A 27,478-nucleotide genomic window follows, 5' to 3' on the forward strand; every position below is an offset into this window, starting at 1 on the left:
TTCTGAATAAGTATTTTTAAACTTCCATGCCTTGTTTTCTAGCAAAGTCAGTATTCATGTGGGAAAAATTTGTGTTAGCCGCCACCCATCCTTTGATGTCAAAAAATAGATCTTTTTCAAAAAACAACCTGTTTCCTGAGACAAATGCCAACTATTTTCCTTCTCCCTCACTTTTCCCCATCATCTGCTTAGGATTCTGCAATGTTATATGATTTCTTTTTTTTTTTTTTTTTCATATTTTGAACCTGATTAGGAGTCGCTAAATGGCAAAGTCACTTTGGTCTCAGATCCACCCATATGAAAACAGTCTGAAAAATTATAACACTCAGGATTTTACTGTCAGATACTGGCAGATGATTAAAATACCATGCCCTCTGTGCCCTGTGTGCTTCAGAGTCTCCTGTGCTATGCCTCTCACACTTTGGGGGAAGTAATCAGACATGCCATTAAAAATTGGAAGGCTCACCTAATTCAGGTCTGTTTCAGAAGATGAAGGTTAGGGCTGCTTTGGAGATGAAACCAGATTTGTGAATGGAAGCATCAGGCCGGGTTTCCTGTCCTTTGTGTTTTCTTACAGATCTAAAGTTGTAACTTCCACAAGATATGAACGACTTAGAGTTTCTATTTCTATCCTGTGTCCCCAAGGGGGGCGTATTTGGCAGTGCATCCAAGATCAAAAACAAAATCCCTTCCTCTGGCTGGCGTTCAGCTTTTAAAATGTATTTTTAGATTTGGAAATGCATTCTCCACTCCCTCCACCCAGCATGTATATTTTTACTCTCTCTTCTTATTCTTTCGAACTTCCAGAGTCTGTTTCCTGGCAATTTGAGAAGTGAGAAATGCCTGCGTGGGGGGAAAAAAATGAAGACACATGTTGTGTTGAAATTTTGATAGGAAAGCATTGCCCAATGACAAAACCAGGGACGATCTCGTGATGTGTCCTTTTGTTCACAGTAACTTTTCCTGTTCTGATCTCTCTCTCTCCTGCTCAAACTGTCCCAAATCCAGACGTCGTGACCCATTTTGATCAACAGCTTAATGATTTCTAAGTGCCATGACAGGGTGATGGTCTTAATTTGGAGAGAAGGAAGAACAATTGGATGAATGGATCCAGGGGTCCTGTTTTAATTCACTGTAAATATCAAAAGCAGGTGTCCATTCAGCCTCAATGCTGATCTAAGTAGCTACCCTACGATGGTAATATAAACTCTTTAAACCTGTGTTTTCCTTCCTTCAGTCAACGAGGATTATTGAGCCCTGATTATCTGCCAGGCATGGTTCCAAACATGGGGGAGAGCGCAGCAAAGAAAACCAGGCCTGCGCCCTTGTTGATTTTGCAACCAGCTGAACTCAGCCAAGACATTACAAAGGTGGCCTAAGGACAAAGTGAGCTGTCCGCAGGGCCCTAGCTAACTCCGCATTCAGATTAACTGTGATTTATTCTGGATACAATTAAGCCGATACTGTGGAAACCCTTTCAGGGCAGAAGATGATTTTTTTTTTCCCTTCTCTTCTGCTTCTTAATTTTTTATCTCAGATCCACAAGCTTCTGAAAAATGTGTTTCTGTTTATTCTCCATAGATTATCTAACCACAAATGCTGGCTGGGATTTCAGATTTACATGACATAGTGTGAGGTCTGATTATATTCTGACTCTCAAAAAAAAAAAAAAAGACAAAGAATACAGCAAAAATTATTTTCACACAGGATTATGGTACAGTATTACAATGTATTATGTGCAAAATTCCATTTAAAAATCATTTACATAAGGATGTACAAGACAGTACGTGCTGAGACTTCTAGTTTAACAAAAGCCAAGGCTGAAAAAGGTACAAGGTACAAAGCCCACCCTATCAGATGACTCTGCACCCTTACACAGTACAATAACATGTTTTTGTAACTACCTGTTACGTCAACACACGACCCTCCTAGTTTGTGCACTCCAAACTGGTTTTATAAAACCTAAATCTAACCTCACTGTACATTTATTTATTCACTTATTTTTTTGGTGGTGCTCCCCAGGGCCTTGCACATGCTAAGCAAGTGCTCTACCACTGAGCTGCATCCCCAGCCACTGTACATTCTACAATGCAGATGGGTGTTTTTGTTTTTGTTTTGTTTTTTGGTGCATTTTCAAATTCTTTTCCCAACAGCATCTTATTTAACTCAACAAAAGTTACATTATGCATTACTTTGTTCTTGGTTTCTGTTCCAAATAATTGTATGCTGTTAGTTTTGATTTATGTGAAAATGTGGGGGGAGGGAGAGCTAACCTTGATTTTTTTTTAATGTGTGTGATTTTCAAAATTGTTTTCAAAAGTGGATAACAAGTGGAATAGATTCTTGCCAAATCTTCTTGCATATTTACAGTATCTTAAGCAAAGGTGGTTCCTTCTGACTCTATTTCCTACATCCTGCAGAGCCTGAACCAGCAGACTACACTCCTTAGTCCTTAATTAGAGTCTGTATTTCTCTCTCTACCTGTCTCTACATTCACTTCTCTCCTATTCTTAGCATCACCTGTTTAAACAAACAAACAAACAAACAAACAAACAGCACAATACCAGTAAATGTGAACAAGATAACAGTACATCAAATTTCCAAAGGCATTCTGTGGCCAGTGTCAGGAATACATTGCTTTAATAAATCCAGCAGTCTCTCCCCACAAAGTTGCCAAAACATCCAGTTACAGAAGAGAGACTTTTAAAATGCAATACTCTCAAATCCAGCAAGAGATTTATTTTTCCAATATTAAATGTTAAAATCACATGCATAATTATACAATATTTTAAAGTTACAAAAATATTTTAAAAACCAATCCTGACAGTTTACCTGCAACTGCTATAAAAATTTCTATGAAATATATAAAAACACAAAGGCTCTTTGTAAAAATTTTTTTAAAGAAAGGGAAAAAAAAAGTAAAAAGGAAGAAAAGATGGAGTCATCCACAGAACTGAGAAGTACCTGACGCACTGCATCGGACAGTCTTGTCAAACACCTGCTGTTGAATTCAAGAGAAGAGCTTGTACCTTAAAAGTTCATTCAGCACATATACACGCATGTCAGCCAACCTAGAACCTGGCTAGGGGCAGGTAGCAAACAATTTCAGGACACTTGAATCGTGAAATGCAACTCTGCATTGTAGGAGGAGAATCCTACTATTTTTACCAACCTCAGCTACCTTTCATGGACAATGTGGCCAAAGATGCCCTGGGCTAAGTTAGCCTTCAGATGGCTTAGTCAATGCACCAAGGGGTCCTCCTAGAGGTGACTGCCTTCCAAGCTCAAGCTCGAGGCAACCAGAAGGCCAGGCTCTCAGCTCCCCTTTGGATGCATCCACAGGAAGTCCCCCATGGCTTCTACGAGGGGGTGAGATCTTCTTCACCATTCTGGAAAATGACACCGTAAGGATCATTCTTGATGCGCCTGTAGACGAAGTGGAAGATGTGGGGTTGTGGGCGGCTATGCAGCTCGGCCTTGATTTTTTGAGGATAAGTGTCCTCTGCCAGCTGCTGCCACGTTTCGTCAACGAAGAGAAAGAGGCTATACTCCTCTGGGTCTCCCACCTTAAACTTCTCAGCGCAGAGCTGACACACATCCTCAGTGGTGATGTACGGTCTCACGAGGAGGGTCTTTCCTGTGCAGCCACTGTTGACCTCCTGGAATGCAACACGGAGGTAATTCTGTAGGTGGAAAGAGACATTGGAGACAGTCAGAAGGGAACACCAGACAGAGCAATACGTCGCATCACGAGAGGCAAATGAAAGGCTGGACCTGTGAGCTACTTCAGGGCTCTGGTTCATCACAATGTCTAACGTAAGTTCACAAAACTCACATTGCAAGGCTGATCTGAATTTGGATGGTGGGGAAGATGACTATATGGATTGAGCTGCCACATTTGAGCTCACTGAAAATAGAAGAAACAGGAAGCCCATTCAGCCCTGGTTTTCATCTTGTCAGTCTCCCTCATAAAGCCTGCTTAAGAAATCCCTGCGTAAGAATGTGAACCACATCCAAAGCTGGGATTATTCCCAGCTTGAAAAACACATCAGACAACAGAAGAATCTGAACCAGGAGCCAGCAGGAAGAGATTTTAAAAATCTAGACACAACAGCACATACCGGGCTCACTTCCTCTCACACTCTTCTATGCAGCAGAAGCAAGGGCAATACTGTTAGGCGGAACCCCAAGAAACCACCCATGTTTGACTATTCTTTGAGCTCCCCAAATGGCATTTCATGTGGTTCAACCTAACACCAGGTGCCAAGTGGCTCTGAGCATAATCTGGAAAAAATCAGAGGGAGGAGAATGTTGATTCTGCCAGAAGACTCTGGAGACGGAGCTGATTAAGTGCAAAGTGGTGTTGCAGAGAAGCAGAAGGAGACATCTGCAGGCATGGCACCTTGAAGGGGGCCAGGTGCACACCGTCTTGGAATACAATAAACCCGAGGTCGCCCATCACAAAGCACAGATGAGACGTGAAGAATCCGAAACTCATGCCAGACTCTCCTGGATTCTGTGACCCTAGATAACTCTTTCAATTTCCATTTCCTTAAGAGCGGGGTTCCCAGATAAAAGTAGAGAACACCCAGTTATATTTGAGTTGCATCTAGGAAACACATGCATTTCCTTCTCTATCTGGAGCCCCTGCCTAGGAGCAAGGGGAAGGCATGCTCTCTGCCTCGGTACTCACATGGTTGCCATGAAGGCTAGCTGGGATCACAGTAGGGAAGGCTCTTGGGGACAATGATATCTTCTGCACATGTGAGATGTGTTTTATGTCTGTTTCTAGGGAGGACATTTGCCAGCTGATGACTCTGCAGAGAGGAGTGAGTGGGGCGTGCACAGACTTGAATGTCTTTCTTTAGAGTGTGTCCATATTCTATCAGACTCCACCCGACTCTTCCATCCAACCCACCCCACCCATCCTGCTAATAACTTGGCTCCAACACTTTATAGGCATTTACTTAATGACTCTTGAAAAGAACTTGGTGAGAGACGTCTACATTCTCTTCATTTAACCAGAAAAGAAACTGAAGCACAGGGAGGCTAAGTAACTTGCCCAAGGCCACACAGTCAGTAAACGGCAGAGTCACCTTGATTCCACTTTTACCACTGGGGAGTACTTCCTCTTCCAATGTGAGGAGATATCCATGACTGGGACATTTGCTTTAGGAGTTCCAAGTAGAACTACGTGTCTGGGTTTTTGCTTTTACCCCTGAGATGAGTGCTAACATTTTCCATCTTGAATTATATTCTGAGAAGGTGTTCATCTTCAAAGGAAGCAAGGTCACGGATTTAGGGGGATGGTGCTGAAGGAAGTGGCTGTGTGGTATCTGGTGACCTACAGATGATTAGAGATGACAGGAGGAAAGGTCTAGTGGCAGGTGGGGAGAAGGAAGAATGCACTTTTCTAACTTTTGGTCTTCTCAGAAGGTACAGCACCTCAGGAATGCCCTCTTTGTATAACCAATATAGTATCGCCCAGGGATCTGCATGTACCAAATAACTTAGCACATGAATATTCTTAAACAACCCAAGAGGGCAAAAGAAGCAACACACAGTATGTGTTCTTATTTACTTATTTATTTTTAGATTTATGTGTCTGGAAGGAATTTCTGAGAATACTGTAATCTTGAAGACCATGCTGATCTTGCCTTTCAGCAATAGCTGACTTTGAACCAAATATACTTTTAGGTTATTTTTAGACCATTAAGAAGGGGGGAAAAAGGCAAAAGAAGGTGAATCTGGACATGAAGGGACATCTGTCTTGACTGTCCAGTTTCCTGATGGAAAACCTGCCTCTTGGCCCATAGAAACAAAGGACAATTGGGTTTTGTAATTCCACTCAAAACCTTCAAAATGTTATTCAAAGATGTTTGCAGACTTACCTGTCATTTTATAGATGACAAGTAATTCAGAAATTGTGTTGGAGAAAGATTTCTGAAGCCTTAATCCACCTCTCTACTCTTTGAGAAACAAGCTCATTGAAAATCCCACATTCCCAGGCATGAAAACTCCTATCGGGAGACCTGAGCAGGACTTGGGTCAGATGTTGTCTCCAGTTCAGTTCCCTGAGCAAGTACCATAGCCTCTGCTACTGAGATTCAGTAAGTGAAGGAGAGAATGGGGAAGGAGAGGAAGAAGTCATCACTGAACCCCTCTTCTTTCCAAAGGGAGGCAAGCCAAATTGCAGCTCATAATGCTGCTGGTTCCTGATGAAATACAATATCCAAGGCCCATGCCAAGTGCTTCCTCTTCCTTTTTCACTTCCTATCTTCTCAGGTACTCAGCACCCAGGCAGAACATTTTGGGAGAAGTCCTGCCTTAATATGACTTTGTTTTCTTAAGGGCAGCAAAATTTGTGCCAAACCCATTTATATACACAAGTGGTCCTGGACTTGCAACCATTTGATTTAATGATTTTTCAACTTTATGATAGTGCAAAAGTGATTCACATTCAGTAGAAACTGCAATTTGAGATTTGAATTTTTTATTTTTATTTTTGATTTTTGTGTGTGCTAGGGATTGAACCTAGGACTGTACACACGGTAAACATGTGCTCTACCACTGAGTTACTACATCCCCAGCCTGGATTTTGAATTGGGATCTTTTCCTAGACTAGTGATATGATCCTCTCATGATGCTGGCAGCAGCTGAGAGCTGCAGCTGTCAGTCAAACAGGGGACACAACCAATCCTGTACAGCATACTATTTTGCTAAGTTAAGATGCTCAACGTGTTAGGTGTATTCAATGCATTTCCCATTTACAATATGTTCAATTTACTATGGGTTTATGGGGAATGCAACCCCATCATAAGTCGAAGAGTGTCTGTTCATATAAATTAAAAAAAAAAAAAAAAGAAGTGAAACAACAAGGTCAGAGGTGGCTTAAAATATCCCCTTTCCATCAGATGATTCAACCGAGAAAGGACTCTGGGGCCTTGAGCCAGGATGTGCTAGGGGACCCAGTTCTGTCTCCCTAGAGCATAGAGGAAGCTCCCTGGGGCACTCAGTTTCATACCTGAAAATCATCCACAGAAGGGATGCTCCGGTTTGTGGTTCTCCGTTTATGCCACTGCCTCAGGGTGTCCCTGGTCTCTGAGCTGAGCAGTCGAGCTGCTTGTTCTTCTTGGAAATTCTTTATCAGAGAAAGTGCTCCATAGGCACTTGTCAAGTAATAGCCTCCTGGAAAGAGCAGAAAAAGTGGATTCTCCATGAGCTTCATACTCTGGTAGTAACAGTGAAGGTGCTCTAATGTTAGAAGCCATAATGCATACAGTTGTCCTTTGCTATCGTCAGGAGATTGGATCCAGAATCCTTCCCTTGAGTATCAAAATCCATGGCTTCGATATCAAAATAAATGTCCTTGTATATGGAAAGAAAAATAAGTAAAATAGGATTGTATCGGCATATAACCTATGCATACCCTCCTGTATATATACTTTAAATAATCTCTAATACGATGTAAATGCTAAGTAAGGAATTGTTACAACGTACTCTTTAAGAAATAAGTATAAAGGAAAAATCTATACATGATAGTACAGACTTAAAAATTTTTTTTTCCAAATATTTGCAATCCATGGTCGGTTGAATCCACAGTGCAGAACCTATGGACATGGAGAGTTGACTTTAATTTCCTCATCTCTTCTACATGCATTTCCTGGTGGGATTGCAGGAGAACAAATCATTCAGTCCTTCATCCATGAATTCCACACATGCATCTCACAAACACCTATGGAGTGACTCGGGCCTGTGCCAGGGCCGGGGGAGCCCTGGAGAGCTGACAACATTTCTGTTTCCATTGATGGAATTTCCATTCCCATAGGTGAAACAGACAAAACCTCTATATTATTAAAGTGTAATTATGAAAATGGTCTGCCAGAAAAGGTCAGGGGTATTGAGACCTGATAGGGAGGTGGGGACAAAATCAGGCAGGTGAGGGGGTGAGGTCAACTGTTCCAAGGCCAGAATCACCTACTTTTGTCTGCGAATCTCCTTGGCTTTTCTTTTGGAAATTCCTGTTTTCTGAACTGTAAGTGAACTGTACACTCTGGAAGAACTGCAGCACTTAACAAATGTGCTCACAAAAATATGAGTACTTCAAAATAATTTCTCCCTCCAGATTTTTTTCTTATCCTTACTTACAGACTAATGTCTTGTATATGGGAGCTAGAGAACTAGGAAAAAATAAAAGGGAGTTGGGATCTCATCAAAATACAAGAAGACTAGTAGAGGAAGAGGACCAGAGGGTGGGAGAGAGGGAGGGAAAGGGAAATGTAATTGATCAAATTATACTATATGTACATAAGAATATGTCACAATGAATCCCATTACTCTGTAGAATTATAATTCACCAATAAAATTAATTCAAAAAGACAAATATAATATGACATTTAAGAAAATGATTTACAAAGAAAAGCAAGTGACATTCCTTTAATGGTACATTTAGGGATAATCTTGTGTTTCTGAGAATTGTTAACAGACTTATAGTATGGTGAGATGAATATGTATTTGTTCATGTTTTTAAAAATTTTTCCAAATTTTCATAGTTCATTATACACTGTATATAATTATACATTGTACATAATGGTGGGATTCGTTATGCCATATTCATACATGCATCAAACATAATTCGATCAGTTTTGTTCTAAAATTTAATGAAATGGCCTTAGAAGAATTTGTGAATTCTGTGCTACAGAGCCACTAGAGGGCGCCTTGGAGGTTTATTAAAAATGTCTTGATTAGGCACAGTGCATTTTATTTTTAGAGACATTCTCTGTCAAAAATATCCATTGAATCTCTACCATGAGCCCAAGTCAGTCACAAAGCAGGAAGTGTGTTCATAAGAAATAGAATCTGAGTTCCTGCTTTCCAGAAATCTATAAATTTATTAAAGAACACAGATAAATGTACCTCGAAATGTATTCATGCAGAGAACAGAGAATTGTGGTTAGGTGAGGTTCCCCCCCCCCCCAAGAAGTGGCACTTTCATGGCCTAAATATTTAACTACTCATGCAAAACCCTTTAGAACACTCTCTAATCAATGTGCATGATGTAAATGACTCTATGCCTTGGGATCACAGGCAACGTACCCTATGAACTTGCATCAGACATAAACTTAAGAAAGAAAAATGTATTTGTTGTTTTCAGGTCACTGATGGAAATTTGGGGGTAATTTTTTTTTAAGCTGCAGCATAATTTAGCCTACTGTGAGCAATATGCTTTCCATGCATGGTTATAATATGTTGAGTTTTTCTTGGCAGGTGAAAGAGAGGTGCTACAGATTGGATATAGTGCCTGCTAGGCAGCTGCTCTACCACTGAGATATGCCCAGAGCCCAAGTTAAGCGTTTTCCTGACCTTATTGCCCAGGGAGAAAGTTCTCTAGGGCAGCCCCCACAAAATGCTGAATCCAGATTATTCATTTTTACTAAATATTTGCTCCAGAACAAATTAGCAAGTGATTGAATGAGAAATGAGGAGTATAAAATGTAAATTGCACAAGTGGGCTGTGTGTGAGAGAACTATGTGCACAGTAGCCATGTGAGGAGATAGATCTGGCATCGCATACTGACTGGGCTGCGAGATGCAAGTGTGCCTTCCCTTCAGTTCTGCCTGTGATCCCACACAGAACCTGAGATGGGTGTGACTTGCCAAGATGTCAATCAATCTGCTGACCACAAGACATCACAGAGCAAGACTCCGCCCTTGAAACCTTATCTCTGCCCTATTTGGAGAACATTCTATTGAAATTCCATTGTGAGCCCCCCACCCCCATAAAAATAAAGAGATTCCAGGTACACGCTCTCTTTCCCAGAAGTCTTTCCAGTGTGGAAGCTGACCTATAAGGTCGCAGAGCAGTCCCACCCTCGATATGAAAATTACTTCTGTGTCCTGTGCTTTTTTGCTGTTTTCTTAGCTCTTTTAAACCCAGTTCATCTCATCTGCGTGGGTCGCTGGTGAGAGTAAACGTTACCCAGAAGATTTCAGGAGAAATCTATATGGACATAAGTAATCAAAACAGGCTGTGTGGAGGTGCCAGTATTTGAGCTATGACTTGGAAGGCTGCTATAATCCTGTGGGGGTGGAGGAGGGTTTCTTTGGACTTCAGATTTTAGACTCCATTGCTCTGAAGTCTTCTGGCCACTAAGGAGAAACTGAAAATGCTGGAAGCACAAAATTGACCACACTTTCAAACATGTGGATGCAATTAGAGGAAGGTTTTCAATTTCAGCAAAACTATAACCCGACCATAAGAACTGTGTGTTTCGAAGGGATTCTATGACGCCTGTCCCGTAAATGGGAGTACCTGCTTAAACAGCAGAAAAGACATGTGGCTGCTGCTGCACAAACCAAAGAGGACTCTAGGCAAGCCAAGGAAGCAACAGATCTGTAACAGGCTGCTGGCAGTTTCTTTAAGTCTGCAGAGCTGCAGTTAGAAGCTGTGCAAGCCTGGTCTGTAACCACAGTTAACCCGCCTGGCCTGCCTGGGCGCCCCAAGGAGTAAAGCCAAAAAGGCTCAGACACAAAGAAGTAGAAACAGGCTCTACTTCCTGCACACACTCATGGGCCCCTTTGTGTGTTTGCTAATGTACTTGTGTTTTCCTCATGTGGGATCCCTGGAGGTGAAGACAGTCACTTGCTCATCTGTCAGCAACAGTGGCTCACTCTGGGGCAATGCAAGGAAGAAAAGGAGGTAGAAAATGGTTGTCCCAATCCTTGCGCCACAAGGTGTAAGCCTTTTGTTTGTCCTGAGGATTCATCATCAGCAACAGAATGGTAATTTTCTCAGTGAGACTGGCATGCCCCTCCCCCAAGCCCCAAGAGATCTTCTAGATCTTACTGGAATTAACTTATTACTAGAATTATCCATGATTGAAGTTAAAAAAAAATCGCAGTAATAACACAGTGGGAAAAAATAAAAGTATGGCATTGACACTAACATATGCTTCTCTCGGTGGCTGGACAAAAGCCTCTTGCGTTTCCCCTTCTGTCCAATCCCAGAGAAGGAAAGGTGTAGGGAGGATGTTAGTGGCTTCTTATGAAGTGTCTGAATCCATGGTTAAGAATATTAATAAGGAGACATAAACAAGAGAGAGGGTAAAAGGGTGACAGAGACCATTTGTGTCTGGGGTAGCAGATAGGATAGAAGACACTCATCATTCATCCTGAGTCAGCACTAGGGCAGGTGGAATGGGCATGATTTGGGCTACAGGGAGGGGAGCCCCTCTGATAGAAAAACTGAGATCTAGGGAATTCAGTTTGATGACTGAGGACATTAAAGCCATTTTGCATTTAAGATAACACAATGGATTTAACAACTGGGACGGGATGGTGCACCCCCCACACCACCATGGTAAAAATGCATTTAAGATCTCTCCTTGGAAAATGCTGGGGTGACACATGCCCTTGGGAAGTCCCTCAGCACATGGACCTTTGTACTCCAGCCCAGACTGAAACTCAATGGAGAAAAGAAAACAGAACCTCACCCTCAGGGTCTGTCTGGACTCTCCCATGCACGGGTCTTGATTTGTTCTCCTTTAGAAAGACAAGCTCACACAAGAGTCCCAGAGATTGTTTGTTCTCAAGGCTGTGAGCCATAGTGCCAAGCATCTAAATTATGTCCATGATAAAACACCTTACTAATGTATAAAGAGAAGGAATTTCTTCTGCTAAAACATGTTGGGGCTAGGCAGACACCAAGAAGAACCTGAACTACTAACATAAGTTCAAAGCAAATCACCCAGATCTTACTCCACTGTATTTTTTATTTTAACAATAGACTGACATCATTTTTGAAATGGAAAGAAAATTAATGATGTTTTTAATCTAAAAAACAAAATTAAAAAAGATTAAAAACAAAAAACAGGTCTTCATTTATTTCAACAATTCAATAGCAAAAAAAATGACCATTTTTTTTTCTGGCAATGAGACTACTCTCTAGTAAAATATTTATGACTTCCTCCTGGAATCAAAGAAACCATTGCTTTAAAAAATGACATTTATTCTATTAAATGGTACTTTTTAAATTGTCACTAGCCAATCTCAATGAAGTATTAATTATAACAGGGTTGCATTTTTTGGTTTTCTTTTTTCTGACTCCAAAATTTTCTGTGATGAATATTTATTAATTGATAATCAGAAAAAAAGTCTATCTATACTTCTAAATAAAGAAAGAATTAAAATTGCAGTTAAGCCTTAAAATGTCAAAAAAGTACCTTTATGACTAGTTAATGGGTGCAGGGTTTTATTTTAGGGTGAGAGGGGTCTTTGGGAGCTAGAAAGAGATGGTGGTTGCCCAATATTGGGTGTGTACTGAATGCCAGTGAATTGTTCACTTTAAAATGGTTGATTTTACCCTCCATGAATTTCATCTCAGATTTTAAAATGAAATGAAAACAACAACAACAACAAAAACCACCCAGTTCCTCCAACTTTTTCAAAAGCGTCTTACCTTCTCCGTGTAACAGTGATGGGTCTAGGAGCTCCATCATGTACTCGATTTCAGTGTCCAATTCAAGCATGTCACACTGAGCAATGACATAGGTCAGAACTGGCAAGAAGTCATCAGCGCCATACATCCTCCCTGGGATTAAGAAGAAAAAGAGAGAGAGGAACAACTTTATTTCATATCCTACTTGCTGCTTTTATTAGACAGCAGGGAGTCACACTGAGGAAATGAGCTATTTATAAACAGAGGTGGGTGTTTCTGGAATCTTGTGTTGTCCGTGACCCTCCGAGCTGCTGATAGGAGAGACCAACCCTTACTCGCACTCTCAGAATGAATGTCTAGGAGCCATGAACATGGTTCAGATTTCCTCCCCTCTTCAATGCATAAAGTTATGCACTAGGACAGAGCAATATTTTTGAATGTTTTACCTTTGAACATTTTCCCTTTTAGCCAGTCATATTACTAAATATTTATAAAATATTTATTTCTGCCAATTCTTGTGTCTGATTTCCTATTTTATTTCTGTGCACCTGAACTATAAACATGATGGCAAGACCAAATTCAAATCAGGAATAAATTTTGTTTTGTACTCAATATAAGAACACAGCTAATTGGTTTAAATGTGCCAATTCAGTGTATGTTGGAGATACACATTGATTATCAGCAATAAATAGGAAAAAAAATTCCAGTTATTATTATTTTTTTTTACAAGGATGGTTCTCAACTGGGGATGATTTCGCTCCCCCAAGGAGTGATCAACATAGTTTGGAGACATTTTCACTGTTACAATTGGAAGGTAACGGTACAAAAGCATCCAGGATGCTGCTAAATTTCCTACAGGAAGTAGACAAGCCCCCACAATAAAAAATTACTCTGTTTAAAACGTCATTCATGAAGTGCTTCAGAAGACATAATCCTGTGCAGATTATTGGGGCAACTTTTAGAAATGATCTCAGGAACTCTAGAAAATTTATTCCTGGATGTGAAATACATTTACAAATTTTAGGGACCATGTTCACAAACTATCATTTCCAGCCCAAGAGCTCAGATTGTAATGATTCTTAATTCGACAATTTGCAATGTGCATGTATATTCATATCTACTTAAGCAGAGGTTAATAGAGCCTGCATTTCTCTCTGTTGCTTTTCCACTAAGCAATTAAAAAAAAAGTTGGTAATTGCTGGGCATGGGGGTGCATGCCTGCAATTCCAGCAACTTGGGAGGCTGAGGCAGGAGGATTCTAGTTTCAATACCAGCTTCAGCAACTTAGTGAGGCTGTAAACAACTTACGGAGATCCTGTCTCAAAATAAAAAGGACTGGGATATAGTTAGGTGAAAGAGCACCCCTAGCTTCAATCCCTAGTACTGCAAAAAAATATAAAAATAAAATAAAAATGGTGATAATCATCCACAGATTTACAGGCTCACAGAAGACCTCAAACAATGCAGGGCTCAGTCACTACCCATGAATCTTCATTTCTCCTTCATCTGTGGGAAATAGCAAGGGGGAAATTCAAGGGCTTACTTTCCTACTTGTCTTTGGTGAATTCCAATTACATTGTTTCAGCTTGTATCAAAGAAGGGGCCAGCCAACAGGATGATTCTAATGAAAACTCATTGTTACTGAATGCTCTCAGTTTCTGACTCAAGCTATAGATCATTGACAGGGCCCTTTATTGGCTAAAATATAGTGATGATTATTGTCAATATTGCCATTCCATGTGGGTCAATGCAGTGTCTCAACCACCACCTTATGAAAGAAAGAAAGGGCCATATCCAACTCCAGATGCAGAAACTGCAATTTAGCAGGTTGATTAAGATGGACAAGTTCTCTCAGTGAACTCATTCCCAGAGGGAGGGTCTGGAACTAGACCCCAGCGACTGAATCATTACCACCATCCTGAACTAAGTCTTTAATTAAATCAGCATTACACAAAAATCTCATTACCCTTATCCACTTACATTTATTGATGCTATTTGTAATAATCTATTGGTTGGCATGTGACTCATTTGATAGGTACCAGAGTAACTTTATTTTTGTGAACTGCTTGGTGAAATCAAGAGACTAAAAGGAGGAGACATAGGGAATCAGAAATCCTGACATGGGTCTGGCAGGAAGCAACCAAATCCCTGAATTTCAGCATCCTCACCTGAGTTGTTCTCCATGACAGTGTATATGAGCTTGCAGACTCTCAACAGCAGCATGACTTTCTTTTCTGGTGAATACATCTTCTGCATTGTCATGAATTTGACTTTGATTTTCTCCACATCCACCAAATCAGGGGTTGGGGCAAAGACTCCTAATTCCTGGGGATTCCTCTGCCGCACAAGTTGTAGGTTCTCCTTGAGTTGTTTCCATGAGCCATCAGCCATGTGGAACTCCTTCAGCATGGTCTCCACGTGACCCTTCAGCGGCTTCAAGATGCACTTGTGCATGGCTTTTTCCAACACCACATCTGCCAAAGAAAGTGCAGCCACTGTGACCAGAGTCTAAAGAAAGAAGAAATGCAACTTCTGCTTTCAGGGAATGCACATCTGCAATTCCACACATTGGTTAGAGGGTAGACAAGTTGTAACTTAGAACCCAACAGATGGCACGTAGCACCAGCAGACTTAACATGGCAACAGGTTTTTTTGTTTGTTTTTGTTTTCCATGAGCCAGGAAGAGAGGGTTTTCTCTAACAATATCTTGCATAAAATCAGTACAACGAAATATATTTGTTTGAATTACTTTCACACGAATATGTTATTTTAAAGGAAGGATTTTATTTTTGTGATTAGTATAAATTCAAGATTCCTAAAAAATATTTTCTGAGGAAGAAAATTCAACTACATATAACATCTTGGATTGAATTCTGGAGTAAAAACATTCTTTCCTTTATTTGTTATAAATCATTTCAGTGGAGCATTAGATGAAATCTGAACAAAGACTGTGGATTAGGTAAAAGTGTGAACATAGCTTCTATATGAATTTAGGGGTTGATAATTGTACTGGAATTATGGGATAGATGGCCTTGTTTTTAGGAATATATAATGAAGTATCTAGGGCAAAGGGACAAAATGTACTCTCTATGGTCAGGGAAAAAAGTGTGTGTGTGTGTGTGTGTGTGTGTGTGTGTGTGTGTATGTACACAGACAAAGGAGGAGGATGAAGCAAGGGCAAAGTGCAAAATTGAGGAATCTGGGGGAAAGCAAGACATTTCTCTGTATTATTTATGCAACTTTCCTGTAAGTCTGAAATGATTTCAAAATTAAAAGTAGAAAATTTTAAGTGTGTTTCTATTCAGAGTTAGGAAAGATGTTTAGGTGTGGGTGGTATTATTCTTCCCCTCCTTTGTGGCTGGCTATCCACTAGAGTAACTTCTTTGAGAAAGTCTAAGACTGCCAATACCATAAATCTGGAGATCTAGGCTGAAAGTGATTTATACAATGATAAGCTCCCAGCTTTTCCAACACTAACCTTTTAATTTCACATTTCTACATCACATCAAAGTCACCTGAGTTTGATTGCAATGACTGCTCCTGAAATACGACATCTGAATGTGATTCTATTTTAAAAGCCAATAGATTCACTTATTTATAAGATTGGAAATAGTTGGCTTATCTCTTGGGTCTTTGGAATTCCTGACACTGAATCAGATCATATTGAATCCAAATTATTGTCTATTATTAGAAGTCCAGGAACAAAGAGAAATCTCTGCCAGATGTACAAATACTGAAAGCAATTTTCCTATACCCCAAAGCTATGACTGAGTCCAGAAGTTAATGCAGTGATCAGACTCCCCAGCCCAGGTTTTTCGTTTTTCCTTCTACCTCCATATCATCTTTGATTGAGAGAGCTCTTTGATTAAATATAGAGTTTTATATCACTATAGAAATAAAGATTGAAGCAAATGAAGTTATAAAGTAAGAAGAAAAGCAGAACTACGTATTCGCTTTACACCTGGCATTAAAATAGATTACTTGATTTGCATTGATTGTTGTGTGTTAATAAATTTGTGTGACTTCATAATATCTTTGACTGTAAGTTATCATTATGATAAAAAAGTAATAGTAACTAATATTGAGTACTCATATGGGTAAGCTCCATCTATATACTTCACTTCATTATCATCTAATCCTTGTGACAACTCCAACACTTTTGCAGAACACTAATACTACACCCATTTTTCAAATGAGAAAACTGAGGTTCAGAAATATCTAATGGCTTGCTTGAGACCATACAACTCTTGTAAAAATTTTTTCACTGTTTTTTAAAGTAAACGATCTTTTTCTTTTAAATATTTTTTTAGTTGTAGGTGAACATACAATATATTTGTTTATTAATTTATTTTTTATGTGTTGCTGAGGCTGAAACCCAGTGCCTCACACATGCCAGGCAAGTGCTCTATCATTGAGCTACAGCCCCAGCCCCAGTAAATAGTCTTTTAATTCTAAAGTTCAAGGTTCTTCTAAAACATTCACAGGGGAAGAGGGATGGGGGGAGGGTTGTGGCTCAGAGATAGAACACTCGCCTAGCATGTGCAAGGCATTGGGTTTCAGCGTCAGCAACACATTAAATAAATAAATAAATAAATAAATAAATAAATAAATAAATAAATAAATAAATAAATAAATAGTCTTGTGTACAACCACAAGTAAAAAAACAAAATAAAGTTGTTTTTAAAAAAAAAACAACAAACAACATTCACCAGGTTTTTTCTCTCTCATCCAAAGATTCTAGAAGCTACATTCCTGATTATTAGCAACCTATCTTTGTTAGAATGAGGTCACCAAGAGGAGAGGGCAAAAGTCATGCTGATCATTAATTAGGAATATACATAAATGTTCACAGTAGTGTTATTCATAATAGCTTCAAATTGGAAATAACCCCAAGGGATGGCTGACAGAATGGATACATTGCACATATTCATACAGTGGAATTCAGACAATGGAATATGTTTATTCAATGAAAAAGAACGCATTATCCCTCCAGATGCAGATAATGAAGTTCATAGACACGATACTGTATGAAAGAAGCCAGATCTAAGAAGATCTTCTACAGCATTTCATCTACCTAAAATCCAGGCAAAACTCACCTCTGGCATCAGAAGTAAGGGTGACGTTACTCTTGGGGAGGGGGCGCAGAGACGCTTGCTGGGAGGTGATGGAGATGTTGTATTTTTAGATTTGAGTGGTAACTACTTGAGTGTACACATATATGTGTAAAAATCTGTGCAGCTGGGCACTTAAGATTTATGCACTTTATGGATGCAAGTTAAATCTCAATAAACATGCATACATCAATGAACTCCTGACCAGCCTGGTATTTTCACCTTGAACTCCAAGACCACCTTTTAACTTCAGAGTAAGCCTGGTCACCTCTGAGCCCCAGTGTTAATAGAATCATCTCAGAAAGGCTTTGAGCTACTCTTGGGTGACGAACAGAGTTCATTACTAGCAAATGGGGTGGCTCCCTTGTGCCGCCAGCCCATCCTTGCTGCCAGGGATTGATGCCGATCTTTGTCCTTGTCTTAAAACCTAAAATGAAAAAATAATTGCTACTACTGAAATGGAGGGAAAAACCCGAATAAATCATCTAGTTTCACTTGCTTCTGGTTATTTGCTTTTCTCACAGGTTTTAGAAGCTACTTAACTAGGTAATAATGGGAATAGACACCTAATAGCTTTACTATGGAAAATATCACTGAGGTATGGTTACTGTGGTAACAATTAAGTTATCTTTCAGGAACTCACAAGTAGCCTTGTCTAGCTCAAACTGGTTGAAACCAGTGACCCTTCACTTGGCCTGCACAGGTGTCCCATGGATTGACATCTGAGGGTCAAATACTCTACCATCAGAACTCACCAAGGCTGCCATTTTCAGAACACTCATCCTGTGGAAACTCATAAGCTTTGAACACAGACCACTGATAATTTCCTTTATCCCTGTCTCCAATCACCTATCCCCACAACTTGGACCACCCTGTTTCTTTATACCCCTAAATCTAATCCTCAGGGAGGCAGATTGGAGATTTGGGGTTTCCATCTCCTCATCACTAGCATATGGAGTAGCTTCCTTGGCCAATTCATTAATAAACATTCTCTTCAGCCAATCTCATTGCTTTAGTGCTGGGCATGTGGCATGGTGGCCAAAACAGGTTCATTCAGTAACAGTGCTAGACTTTTCTTAAAGTAGATTTTTTAAAAGATCACAATTTTAAAATAAAACTGGTCTCTTCATTCTTTTCCAGTCATCTCCTATTATTACCTCCACCAATATTTATTAAATTTAAGGAAGGCTTAGGGGAAGTCAAATGAAAAGAGAGACCTGTGATCCAGTTTGTTCTTTCTAGTGAGAAAACAAAGGTTCTGCTCCTAAAGAAATAGTAAGAAGTGATTTGAGGAACACAGGAAACAAAAGATCTTTCAGAATGAGAACTAACTCAAAAAAAGAAAGAATACCCTGGCACGTTTCTTGTAAATTACTACTCTCTGTTGTTTTCCATTATCTCTGGTTGCTTTAATTCCAAGAAACTAAAACAAATCTTTTAAACTAGGAACAATGACACTATTTTAGGCACTTTATATACACTGGCTCTGCACATCCTCAAATAAACCCGTGCAAGAAGAACTCTTATATCCTCAGGTTACAGATGAGGAAACTAAAACCCTAAGAGATGGATATCAGACAGCTAAAAGAGGCGGGAGCCAGGATTCCACCGCAAGACATACACTTCCAAAGTTCTTGAATTCACCTCAGTTGTACTCAACCACAATCAGAGACACATAACAAACACTTGGAAACAACCCCAAAACTTTTAAGGGAAAACAAAATAGGTGACATGTTTTCTTGAAGCTAGCCAATGTCTTCTAATTTTCTAATGACGAGAAAATACTAGAGAATTGTTTGAACCATAACATTTTGAATTTTAAAAGCCCCAAGTTAGTTAGAACAAACCTAGAAACAAGTTTTCTAAGTGACCAAAACTGGAAACACATTTTCTGAGCACATTTATATAAATTCCTATGGATTGGTCTCAAGGATGATCTGTAAGTAAAGACCATGGCAGCTGCTGAGGTTCTCCTTGTCTTAAATGTCACTTTCTATAGTAACAGATAGACAAGAATTGATTCACTCCCCTGTTCAAAAAAGGAGACAGAAGACTGTCTTTTTTCCTTCCCTCTGACCTATAGCATAGATTCCAGGGGTCAGAGATCAGACAAGGAAGCATCACAAGCCCCAATAATGTATTGGTTTTGTCTGGGCACTTCATGCTTACCCACTGCTGCTAGAAGGAAGTGAGAAACTGAGGGGCAAAGGTGAAGTCCAGATTATCTTAGAAAGAGCACTGGGAGCCACAAGGCCCAGCAGCCAGGCCAGCCCAGCCCCTTCTTACTCAGCGACCTAGACCAAGTCTCTTCACCTCTCACCCTTAACAGTCTGGACTGCAAGCAGAATCATGACTCATGGCATCTGCCCAAGACAGATCGTCAGTCTGAACCTAACTAGATTGAATGTAAAAACAATAAGCAATAAAAATTAATATTCTCCAGGGGAGTCTAACAGCATCCAGAGTCTAAGCAATATAATACATACTATAACATAATATCCCTTATCTGAAATGCATGGGATTGGAAGTGTTTCAGATTTTGAAGTTTTACAGATTTTGGAATATCTGAATAGGCTTTACCAGTTGAGCATCCTTAATCTGAAAATCCAAATTCAAAAACATTTTGGGCGTATAACACAAAGCATCAAATTTCAAAGCATTTCGGATTTTAGATTTTCATATTAGGGATGCGCAACCTGTATTAAGAATGCACAGGTTTTGGGCTAGAGATGTAGCTTGTAGTAGAGCACTTGCCTAGCATGTGTGAAGCCTTGGGTTCAATCCCCAGCACCACAAAACAAAACCCCACACAGGTTATAATTTAAAGTTATCTGACAACGAAAAAAAAATGAGCTCCAATCATACGGCCTTTTGATTTATTCTAGTTCTAGCATTCTAATAACTTTTTTTATTTAAAAATTTTTTCTCATATTTTTATCGGTCCATTATAAATATACACAATAGTATAATTTGTTGTTTCTTATTAAGAAGATTAAAGTAGAAATAGAAGTGAATATATGATAACAAGATGAAAGCCTTAGTTGCTGCCTTTCTGTATAGAAAAGTCAAATTTAAATATTTATAATTGCTATTATTCATTGGGCATTCATTTGTGTAGTTCCTAGTCTAAGAATATGCATGTTACCTTGCTAATCTTCATTTTAGCCCAACAAAGTAGAAAGAATTGTCGTTCTTATTTTGCAGATGGGACATGTGACTTTCCCAGGATGGCAGAGATGAGTGGCAAACCCTGTTATTCTTACTCCAAGCAAGTCAAGGGATGGCATAATTGTCTTCCCTCTGTGCAAGGAGGGCAAAATGAGTCGATGCTTCTTTTATGAGCTAAATGTTTCCTTTTGGCTGTTTTATGGGAGTAAGGATCAAAACTAAAGTCGAGTGAGTGCTTAGTATGATCCAAGCACTATTAAACATGTCACAAGTATTCAAATAGTCCTTTGACTAAGATGGGTACACATACATTCCCTACTTGTCTTGGTTTGGGTTCTCTCAGAAACTGATTACAAGGCAAGGGTTTTCATGTAAGAGTTTTTTTGGGAGCTGATCCCAGGGAGTACTAGAGGGGAAGGAGAACAGCCAATATGGTGCACTTCTCTATCACCTTGGGTGGCTAGAACTCAGCCCTGCTGGGGACTCCAAGACACAGTGTTGAACATGCTTTGGAGCTGTCCATCTAGAGGACAGTCTGCTCCTAGGGGGTGGAGTGACAGTCTTCCCCATTGCCTTGCAAGGGCTCTGGTCACATTAGAAGCCTCAAGCAAAATATCACAGGTGCAGTCATTGGACATCAGACTGGCAAACCAGTGTTAGTGGGCAGAGCACAGCAGTGTCCACAGCATCTTGTTACATGTGAAGAATTGAGGCATGGACATACGAAGAAACATGACCAAGTGCACACAGCTCATGAGAGCAGGGACTCCAAACCCATCAGGGCAGCCTGAATTCTTCCACTGACCTACCACAGACTCCTGCTTTTCAGTGGAGAAATTTCTCCATCTCATCTCAGTAGAGCTGGAAGCTGAGGGAAATGGAAGGTGCCATCCTGAGAAGCAGCAAATGCAACCCAGCCAGGCAGGACAGCACGTTGCTAGTCCTCTTCTACAAACTCCTCAAACTGAGGACCACTGGGTATTACGTAAGAACTCAGATTAGATGCAAAATCCAATGGCCAGTTTTCTGATTTCTGACCTTGAGAAAACATGATCTTCCTCAGCCTCAGCTCCCTCATCTGTAAAATGGGGTGGCTCACTACTTCCCAGTGAGATTCTGGGAGGAACTGGGTAAGGTCCCACTCCATGAGCATCTGGCATGGATGGTACCTACTGACACTGCAGGCTAAAATCACTGGATACCTTTTGGGAACAAAGGGTGGATGCCTTTGAAAAGAGACAACAGGTTTAACAATTCAGGTTGTTCCCTCTACTCCTTCCCAAGTATTATCTGTGGTTTGGTTAGATTTGAAATAGAAAGTGAAAGTGCTTTGATAAATTAATCAAAAGCCCTCTGGTTTCCTGATCATCTCTCTCTTTCTCTCTCTAGCACTCATATCTTTATTATTCTTCTCAGCTCCTCCCGTTCATAGGTGCAGAGAATGAGGATCTGAAGTTCTGCTGACTTTTCTTTGCCTTGATCCCCCTAGTATTTTTTTTCTTTCTCTGATGTTGTTTGTTTTTAAACCCAGCCTTATTCGATCCCTAACATCCTGGAAACCACAGATTAGCTGGGCAGTTGTACATCCTTCAGGGCAGTGGGGTTTGAGCACAGGGAGAGAGACCCATTCGTATTTCATATGAGAAAACAGGGTGCATGGTGGGGGCTGGAAAAACACTCAGCTTCTTGCTGTGTGGGGGATGAAGGTGGATTCAGTTCATCACTAGTGAAGCTCTGGGTCTACCAATAGGGAAAAACCCAAGTCACATTGCTGTACCTGCTCTAGTCTGTCCACTTCAGGCCCTGGCACCCTGGCTGGCCACACTGGTCTGCAAGTGTTTATGACTAGCATCTGTTTTGACTGGTTGGCCCCTGGCCACAATGGTCCACAGGTGTTTATGACCAGTGTTCTGTTTTGATTGGTTGGCACCTGGGATAGAGAGATTATTAAAGTGTTCTGACTCTTACCTTATCTGGGATAATCTTTCTAGAATGTTCTCCACCACCTTAAGGTCTCAGACAGCTCCTGGGGGTTTGTTTCCCTCCTTAACAGGAAGTACTCTGAGAACCAGATCTAGGGGTCTAACAAACAAGCCACAGTCCTTAGTGCAAGCCTGGCATGTAGCATATGTCCTAAAACTATTTGTTGAAATTTGGCCAGAAAATCCTTCCTTTGGGTACCTACTGAAAATGATGCTTCTTTTCAGTCCCAGTGGCACACAATGAATAATCCCAGTTACTTGGGAGGCTGAGGTAGGATTGCAAATTTCAGACCAACCTAGGCAACATAGCAAGACCCTGTCTCCAAATAAAATTTAAAACAGGGCTGGAGATATATAGCTCAGTGGTAAAGTATCTCTAAGTTAAAGCCCTGGAAGCATGAAATAAATAGATAGATAGAGGCTTCTTATCCTTGCTCCTGCAGATACAGATGTATAACTCAAGTAATGGCATCATTGCCCAGGTGTGGGGCAGCCAGTGTCCCCTGCAGCTCTGCAGGGATGGCCTGTAACCTGGATTTACTATAAAATTGTCAGCAATGCATACTTTGGCTCATAAATAATAAATAAGAAAGGATGCTTTATCATTCTAAGGCAGATCCCACCAGCCCAGCAAAGCTGATGTCAAAATAAAGATGATACACATTAGGGGTTATGATTCATTTATATTTTTGCTCATTTTGGTGGAATCAATGAAGGCCTTTACATGGAAGCACAGGATCTATTCATATAGTATTTTATGTAAGGAATCTATCAGGCTGATTTCAATACCTTCTAGTAAAAGGCCAGTTAAAACCAAGGGGGGGGGTGGAGAAGAAGAGATGAATCTCCCTACAAATAATCCCAGCCAGGTGTGGTGGCACATGTCTGTAATCCTAGTGACTAGGGAGGCTGAGGCTGGAGGTTCACAATTTGGATGCTAGCCTCAACAACTTAGTGAGTCCCTAAGCAATTTAGTGAGACCCTGTCTCAAAATTAAAAATAAAAAGGGCTGGGGATGTGGCTCAGTGGTAAGGCACCCCTGGGTTCAATCCCCAGTGGCAAAACAAATAAACAACACCCCCCCCCCAAATAAAACCCAGCTAATTTAAATAGATCCTCCAGGGGCTACAGCTTAATTCTGTCCCACCCATTGAGTGTGGACAATGCTTTATGACTTGCTTACAAAGAATAGAGTAAGGGGTATGTTTAATATTAAAGGGTGGAAACCTGGCGAATGTGGCCTTGGCCAACGGTGGAGGTGGGCAACATCAGTGATAAATCCTGTGGATACCAGATGCTCTTTCCTATGGTGAAACGTCACCTCTGTAATCCTCCCTTCCCTTTATGAAATAAATAAGAAAGGCAAAAGTAACCAAACGCCCACGAGAACTGCAAGAAAAGGATGGCGTCAGTCCCATTTTCATTTTGGCTTAACTTCGCTGAACTTTTGTTTTCTATAAAAATAAAAATAATAAATGAGGCGATGGGAGGATTAAAAGTGGTTCTATACATAAAAGTGCTTTCATTTGGTTCTATTAAAAACACAGTCCAGTTTGCCCCTCAAATCCATGAGTTCCATATCCATGGATTCAAGCAATGGAGAGCTGAAAATATCTGGAAAGAGAAAAAAAAAAAAAAAAAAAACCAACCAACCGACCGCTCAATACAACAATAAAAATAATACAAACAAAAAACATGAAGTATAACAACTGTTTATATAGTGTTACATTATGTTAGGTATTATAAGCAACGTAGAGATCATTTAAAGTAAATGGAAGGATATATGTAGGTTATATGCAAATGCTACCTCATTTCATATAAGGGATTTAAGCATATGTGGATTTTGGTATCCAAGGGGGTCCTGGAACCAATTAATGCCACATAGATGTGGAAGGATAACTGTATACATTTATATTTATTCTTTGACCCTACTGATGAGGAAGTTCCCTGACTCACCCAGGGCCTTGACAGTAACTGAGAACCTCCAAAGTGGACACGATGCTGAGAGGAAGTGGGAGGTGTGCCCTGTTGAGAGACTGGGCGTGCAAGGCAAGACTACAGGTCAGACCCACGGACCAGTGAGGACTCTGTCTAGGTGGTGCTTCACAGAGACACCCAGTGGGAACCGTCTTTTGGCAGGAGTAAAGCGGTGGGAAAAAAAGTGTCAAAGCCCTAAGGATTCTAATGCTTCTTGCTTTCAATGAATGCAGCATCTTTGGTGTCTCTTGGGTCCAATACCCTTGAATCCTGCATAAATTTCTCTTTTAGTTGATATGTTTCCTGCTGGGAGGAAGGGAGATTCTTGGGATATGTCGGAAAACACTCTAGCACAGACATGACTAGGTTTGTGATGCCATTCCCTAGGTCCCACCTCATGAGCAAGGGCTGCGTGAATTACTGAGCTGACAGCTTCCTCGTGGAGTATCCGAGAGTTGGTGACCCATGTTCAGAGGTTCTCATCTGCAGAGTTGTAAACCTTCTTTTGGTTGATATAAGTTAAATGACTTAAATGTGATGCCTTCCTATATTAATTATCAAAGAAATTATACCTTATAGGGGAAGGCACTTTATGTTATGGTCTTCTATGTAGCCAATTCTCCAAATTATATAGGCATTCTTTTTGTACTCTATGAGAAGCCAATCTTTCTCTAATGTCTCTACACATTTTTAGTTGTTCAAGAATGTTTGCTATCCAAGGATCAAGAACTAGATCAAAAGATTCAAGGTTTTAATCTCAGTTTGGCACATATAAGTCTTTTTGGCCATATCTCTCATAATGGCTCTTGTGTTGTTTTTTGTTTGTTTGTTTGTTTTTAAGGCAGATAACAAGGTGTAGTGGTGCAGGCCTGTAATCCCAGGAACCTGGGAGGCTGAGGCAGGAGGATTGCAATTTAAAGCCAGTCTGGGAAACTTAGTGAGCCCCTGCCTCAGGATAAAAAGCAAAAAGGGCTGGTGATATTATTCAGTGGTAGAATACCCTGGATTCTATTTCTAGTACAAAACAAACAAACAAACAAACAACAACAACAACAAAAAACCAAGACAAACAAAAAGGGTAAATAATGCAAGGCCCTAAATCATATTGTGAATTTAAAAAAATTTAAAACAAATCACATTAGATATTGGAACTTAAGACAGACTTAAATATTCATTTTTTAACAAATGGATCTGAACCACAGTAGTTGTGACTATTTAACTCCTACAGAGGGAATCACATCAATTGCCACCCACTTTTTGGAGGGAGGAGGAAGGGTGTAACTTCGTTGCCCAGGCTGGTCTCAAATTCCTGGGCTCAAGTGATCCTCCTGCTTCAGCTTCTCAAGTAGCTGAAACTACTATAAGCATGTGCCTCCGTGCCTGGCTCTCAGTCTCCTTTTTAATGCATACTTTATTTTCTGGTATGTAACCACATATTCAGCACCCTTTTTCTATTAAAAAACAAAACCAACACTTGAATATGTAAATTGATGTGCTCTTTGACATATGAAATTGAGCTTAAGGATGCTTTTTCAAATAATTAAAATGATCTTTGGAGAAAACACATATTTTGATTTATAGCAATTAAAGAAAAAGTATCACCTTGTTTTTCACTATCAACTTTTAGGAATGGGAACAGTTGGCTGTTTTTTATTCCAGTTGATAGTCTAGTGAATAGTTTGAATGAAATAGAAAATTTGTGATGACAAACATTTTGGGGGTTGAAGAGATTTTGCTTTTCTTGAAGCAAAACTTGAAAACAGAGGTATTTCATAAGATTGATGTCATCAGAAATAGAAATTCTTTCATTAAAATTAAAACAAGGCTTCCACATTACAAGTTTTGCAAAAAAAGATTTCTTTACCAGAAATGTTTAGCCAATGTGTCTCCCACTGTTTGAAAAACACCAAAACAAGAATGGCATGATATGAAAATCAGATAATGAGAAACAAATGTTGGGGTAACCAGTAATGGCACCCCATCTATATAATTCATAGTGTGGGTCACAAATAATGAGCATAACTCACTCTGCCAATGAAGGAACTCTCCCCAAGGCTTTGTATAGCACCTGAGAGCTATGTATACTTTTTGTTAAAACACTGGTTTGTTCTTTGATACCCATACTTAGAGGATGAGTTTGTGATAGCTGCCCCAAAGTGAAACCTGATGGGTGCCCCTGGTAAGTAGGAAGAGCTGGTTCCTATGGAAACTAGCCCATATCTTACCCTCATTAACTTAATTTTTCAACCAGGATGAACAGACTAATGTCAGGCAACTAATATGTATCCAAGAATCTCTAAATGGCGGAACTTTGGGGTGAAAGTACTATAAATACATAGAATGAAGAATTTCCATGAAAACCCACAACCATTTACAGTGTACCACTTGTAGTGGCAGTTTTTCAATTTGGAGATTGATCTAATTTATCATTTATACTTGCCTAGAAAGTACTGGAAAGGATAGTGGCATCAGCACATGGGAAAAACGAAAGTGAGAGAACTATTTGTCATCCTCCCAACTCCCACTGGCTTTTCTCTATGCAACCAAAGAACCACCCTCTGAAGAAAACAGCTCATCGCTGTGATCATTACACTAGAGAGATCCATAAGCACATATCCAAATGGTCATTTTTCACCTAACTCTACAGGGGTTAAACCATTAAAGTGCCTCCTTATACAACCTTGACTTCAGGATGGATGCTCTGTAAATCAAGACTTTAAAATTCTTGTCTCCTAGTATGGAGCTGTGTCCTCCAGAAGTTATGTGAAAGGATGACAGGACTAAATTCTTTTAAAGCAGAGAAA

The 27,478-nt window shown here is 40.0% G+C and overlaps 1 protein-coding gene across 3 annotated transcripts in view; it reads right to left on the reverse strand.

Moving 5' to 3' along the window:
* Positions 1 to 1,549: 1,549 nt before the first annotated feature.
* Positions 1,550 to 27,478, reverse strand: part of Rin2 (Ras and Rab interactor 2) — a 219,159-nt gene continuing 193,230 nt past the window's right edge. For all 3 annotated transcript variants that reach the window (XM_077799515.1, XM_026400708.2, XM_026400709.2), the window contains 4 exons: positions 14,605 to 14,910; positions 12,458 to 12,589; positions 7,025 to 7,188; positions 1,550 to 3,683 (listed from right to left, as the gene is read on the reverse strand). In XM_077799515.1, the coding sequence (XP_077655641.1) occupies positions 3,360 to 3,683; positions 7,025 to 7,188; positions 12,458 to 12,589; positions 14,605 to 14,910 (926 nt within the window). In that variant the 3' untranslated portion in view covers positions 1,550 to 3,359. The remainder of the gene's footprint in view (positions 3,684 to 7,024; positions 7,189 to 12,457; positions 12,590 to 14,604; positions 14,911 to 27,478) is intronic.

The sequence above is a fragment of the Urocitellus parryii genome, chromosome 6, assembly GCF_045843805.1.
Source record: "Urocitellus parryii isolate mUroPar1 chromosome 6, mUroPar1.hap1, whole genome shotgun sequence".
Classification (NCBI taxonomy): domain Eukaryota; kingdom Metazoa; phylum Chordata; class Mammalia; order Rodentia; family Sciuridae; genus Urocitellus; species Urocitellus parryii.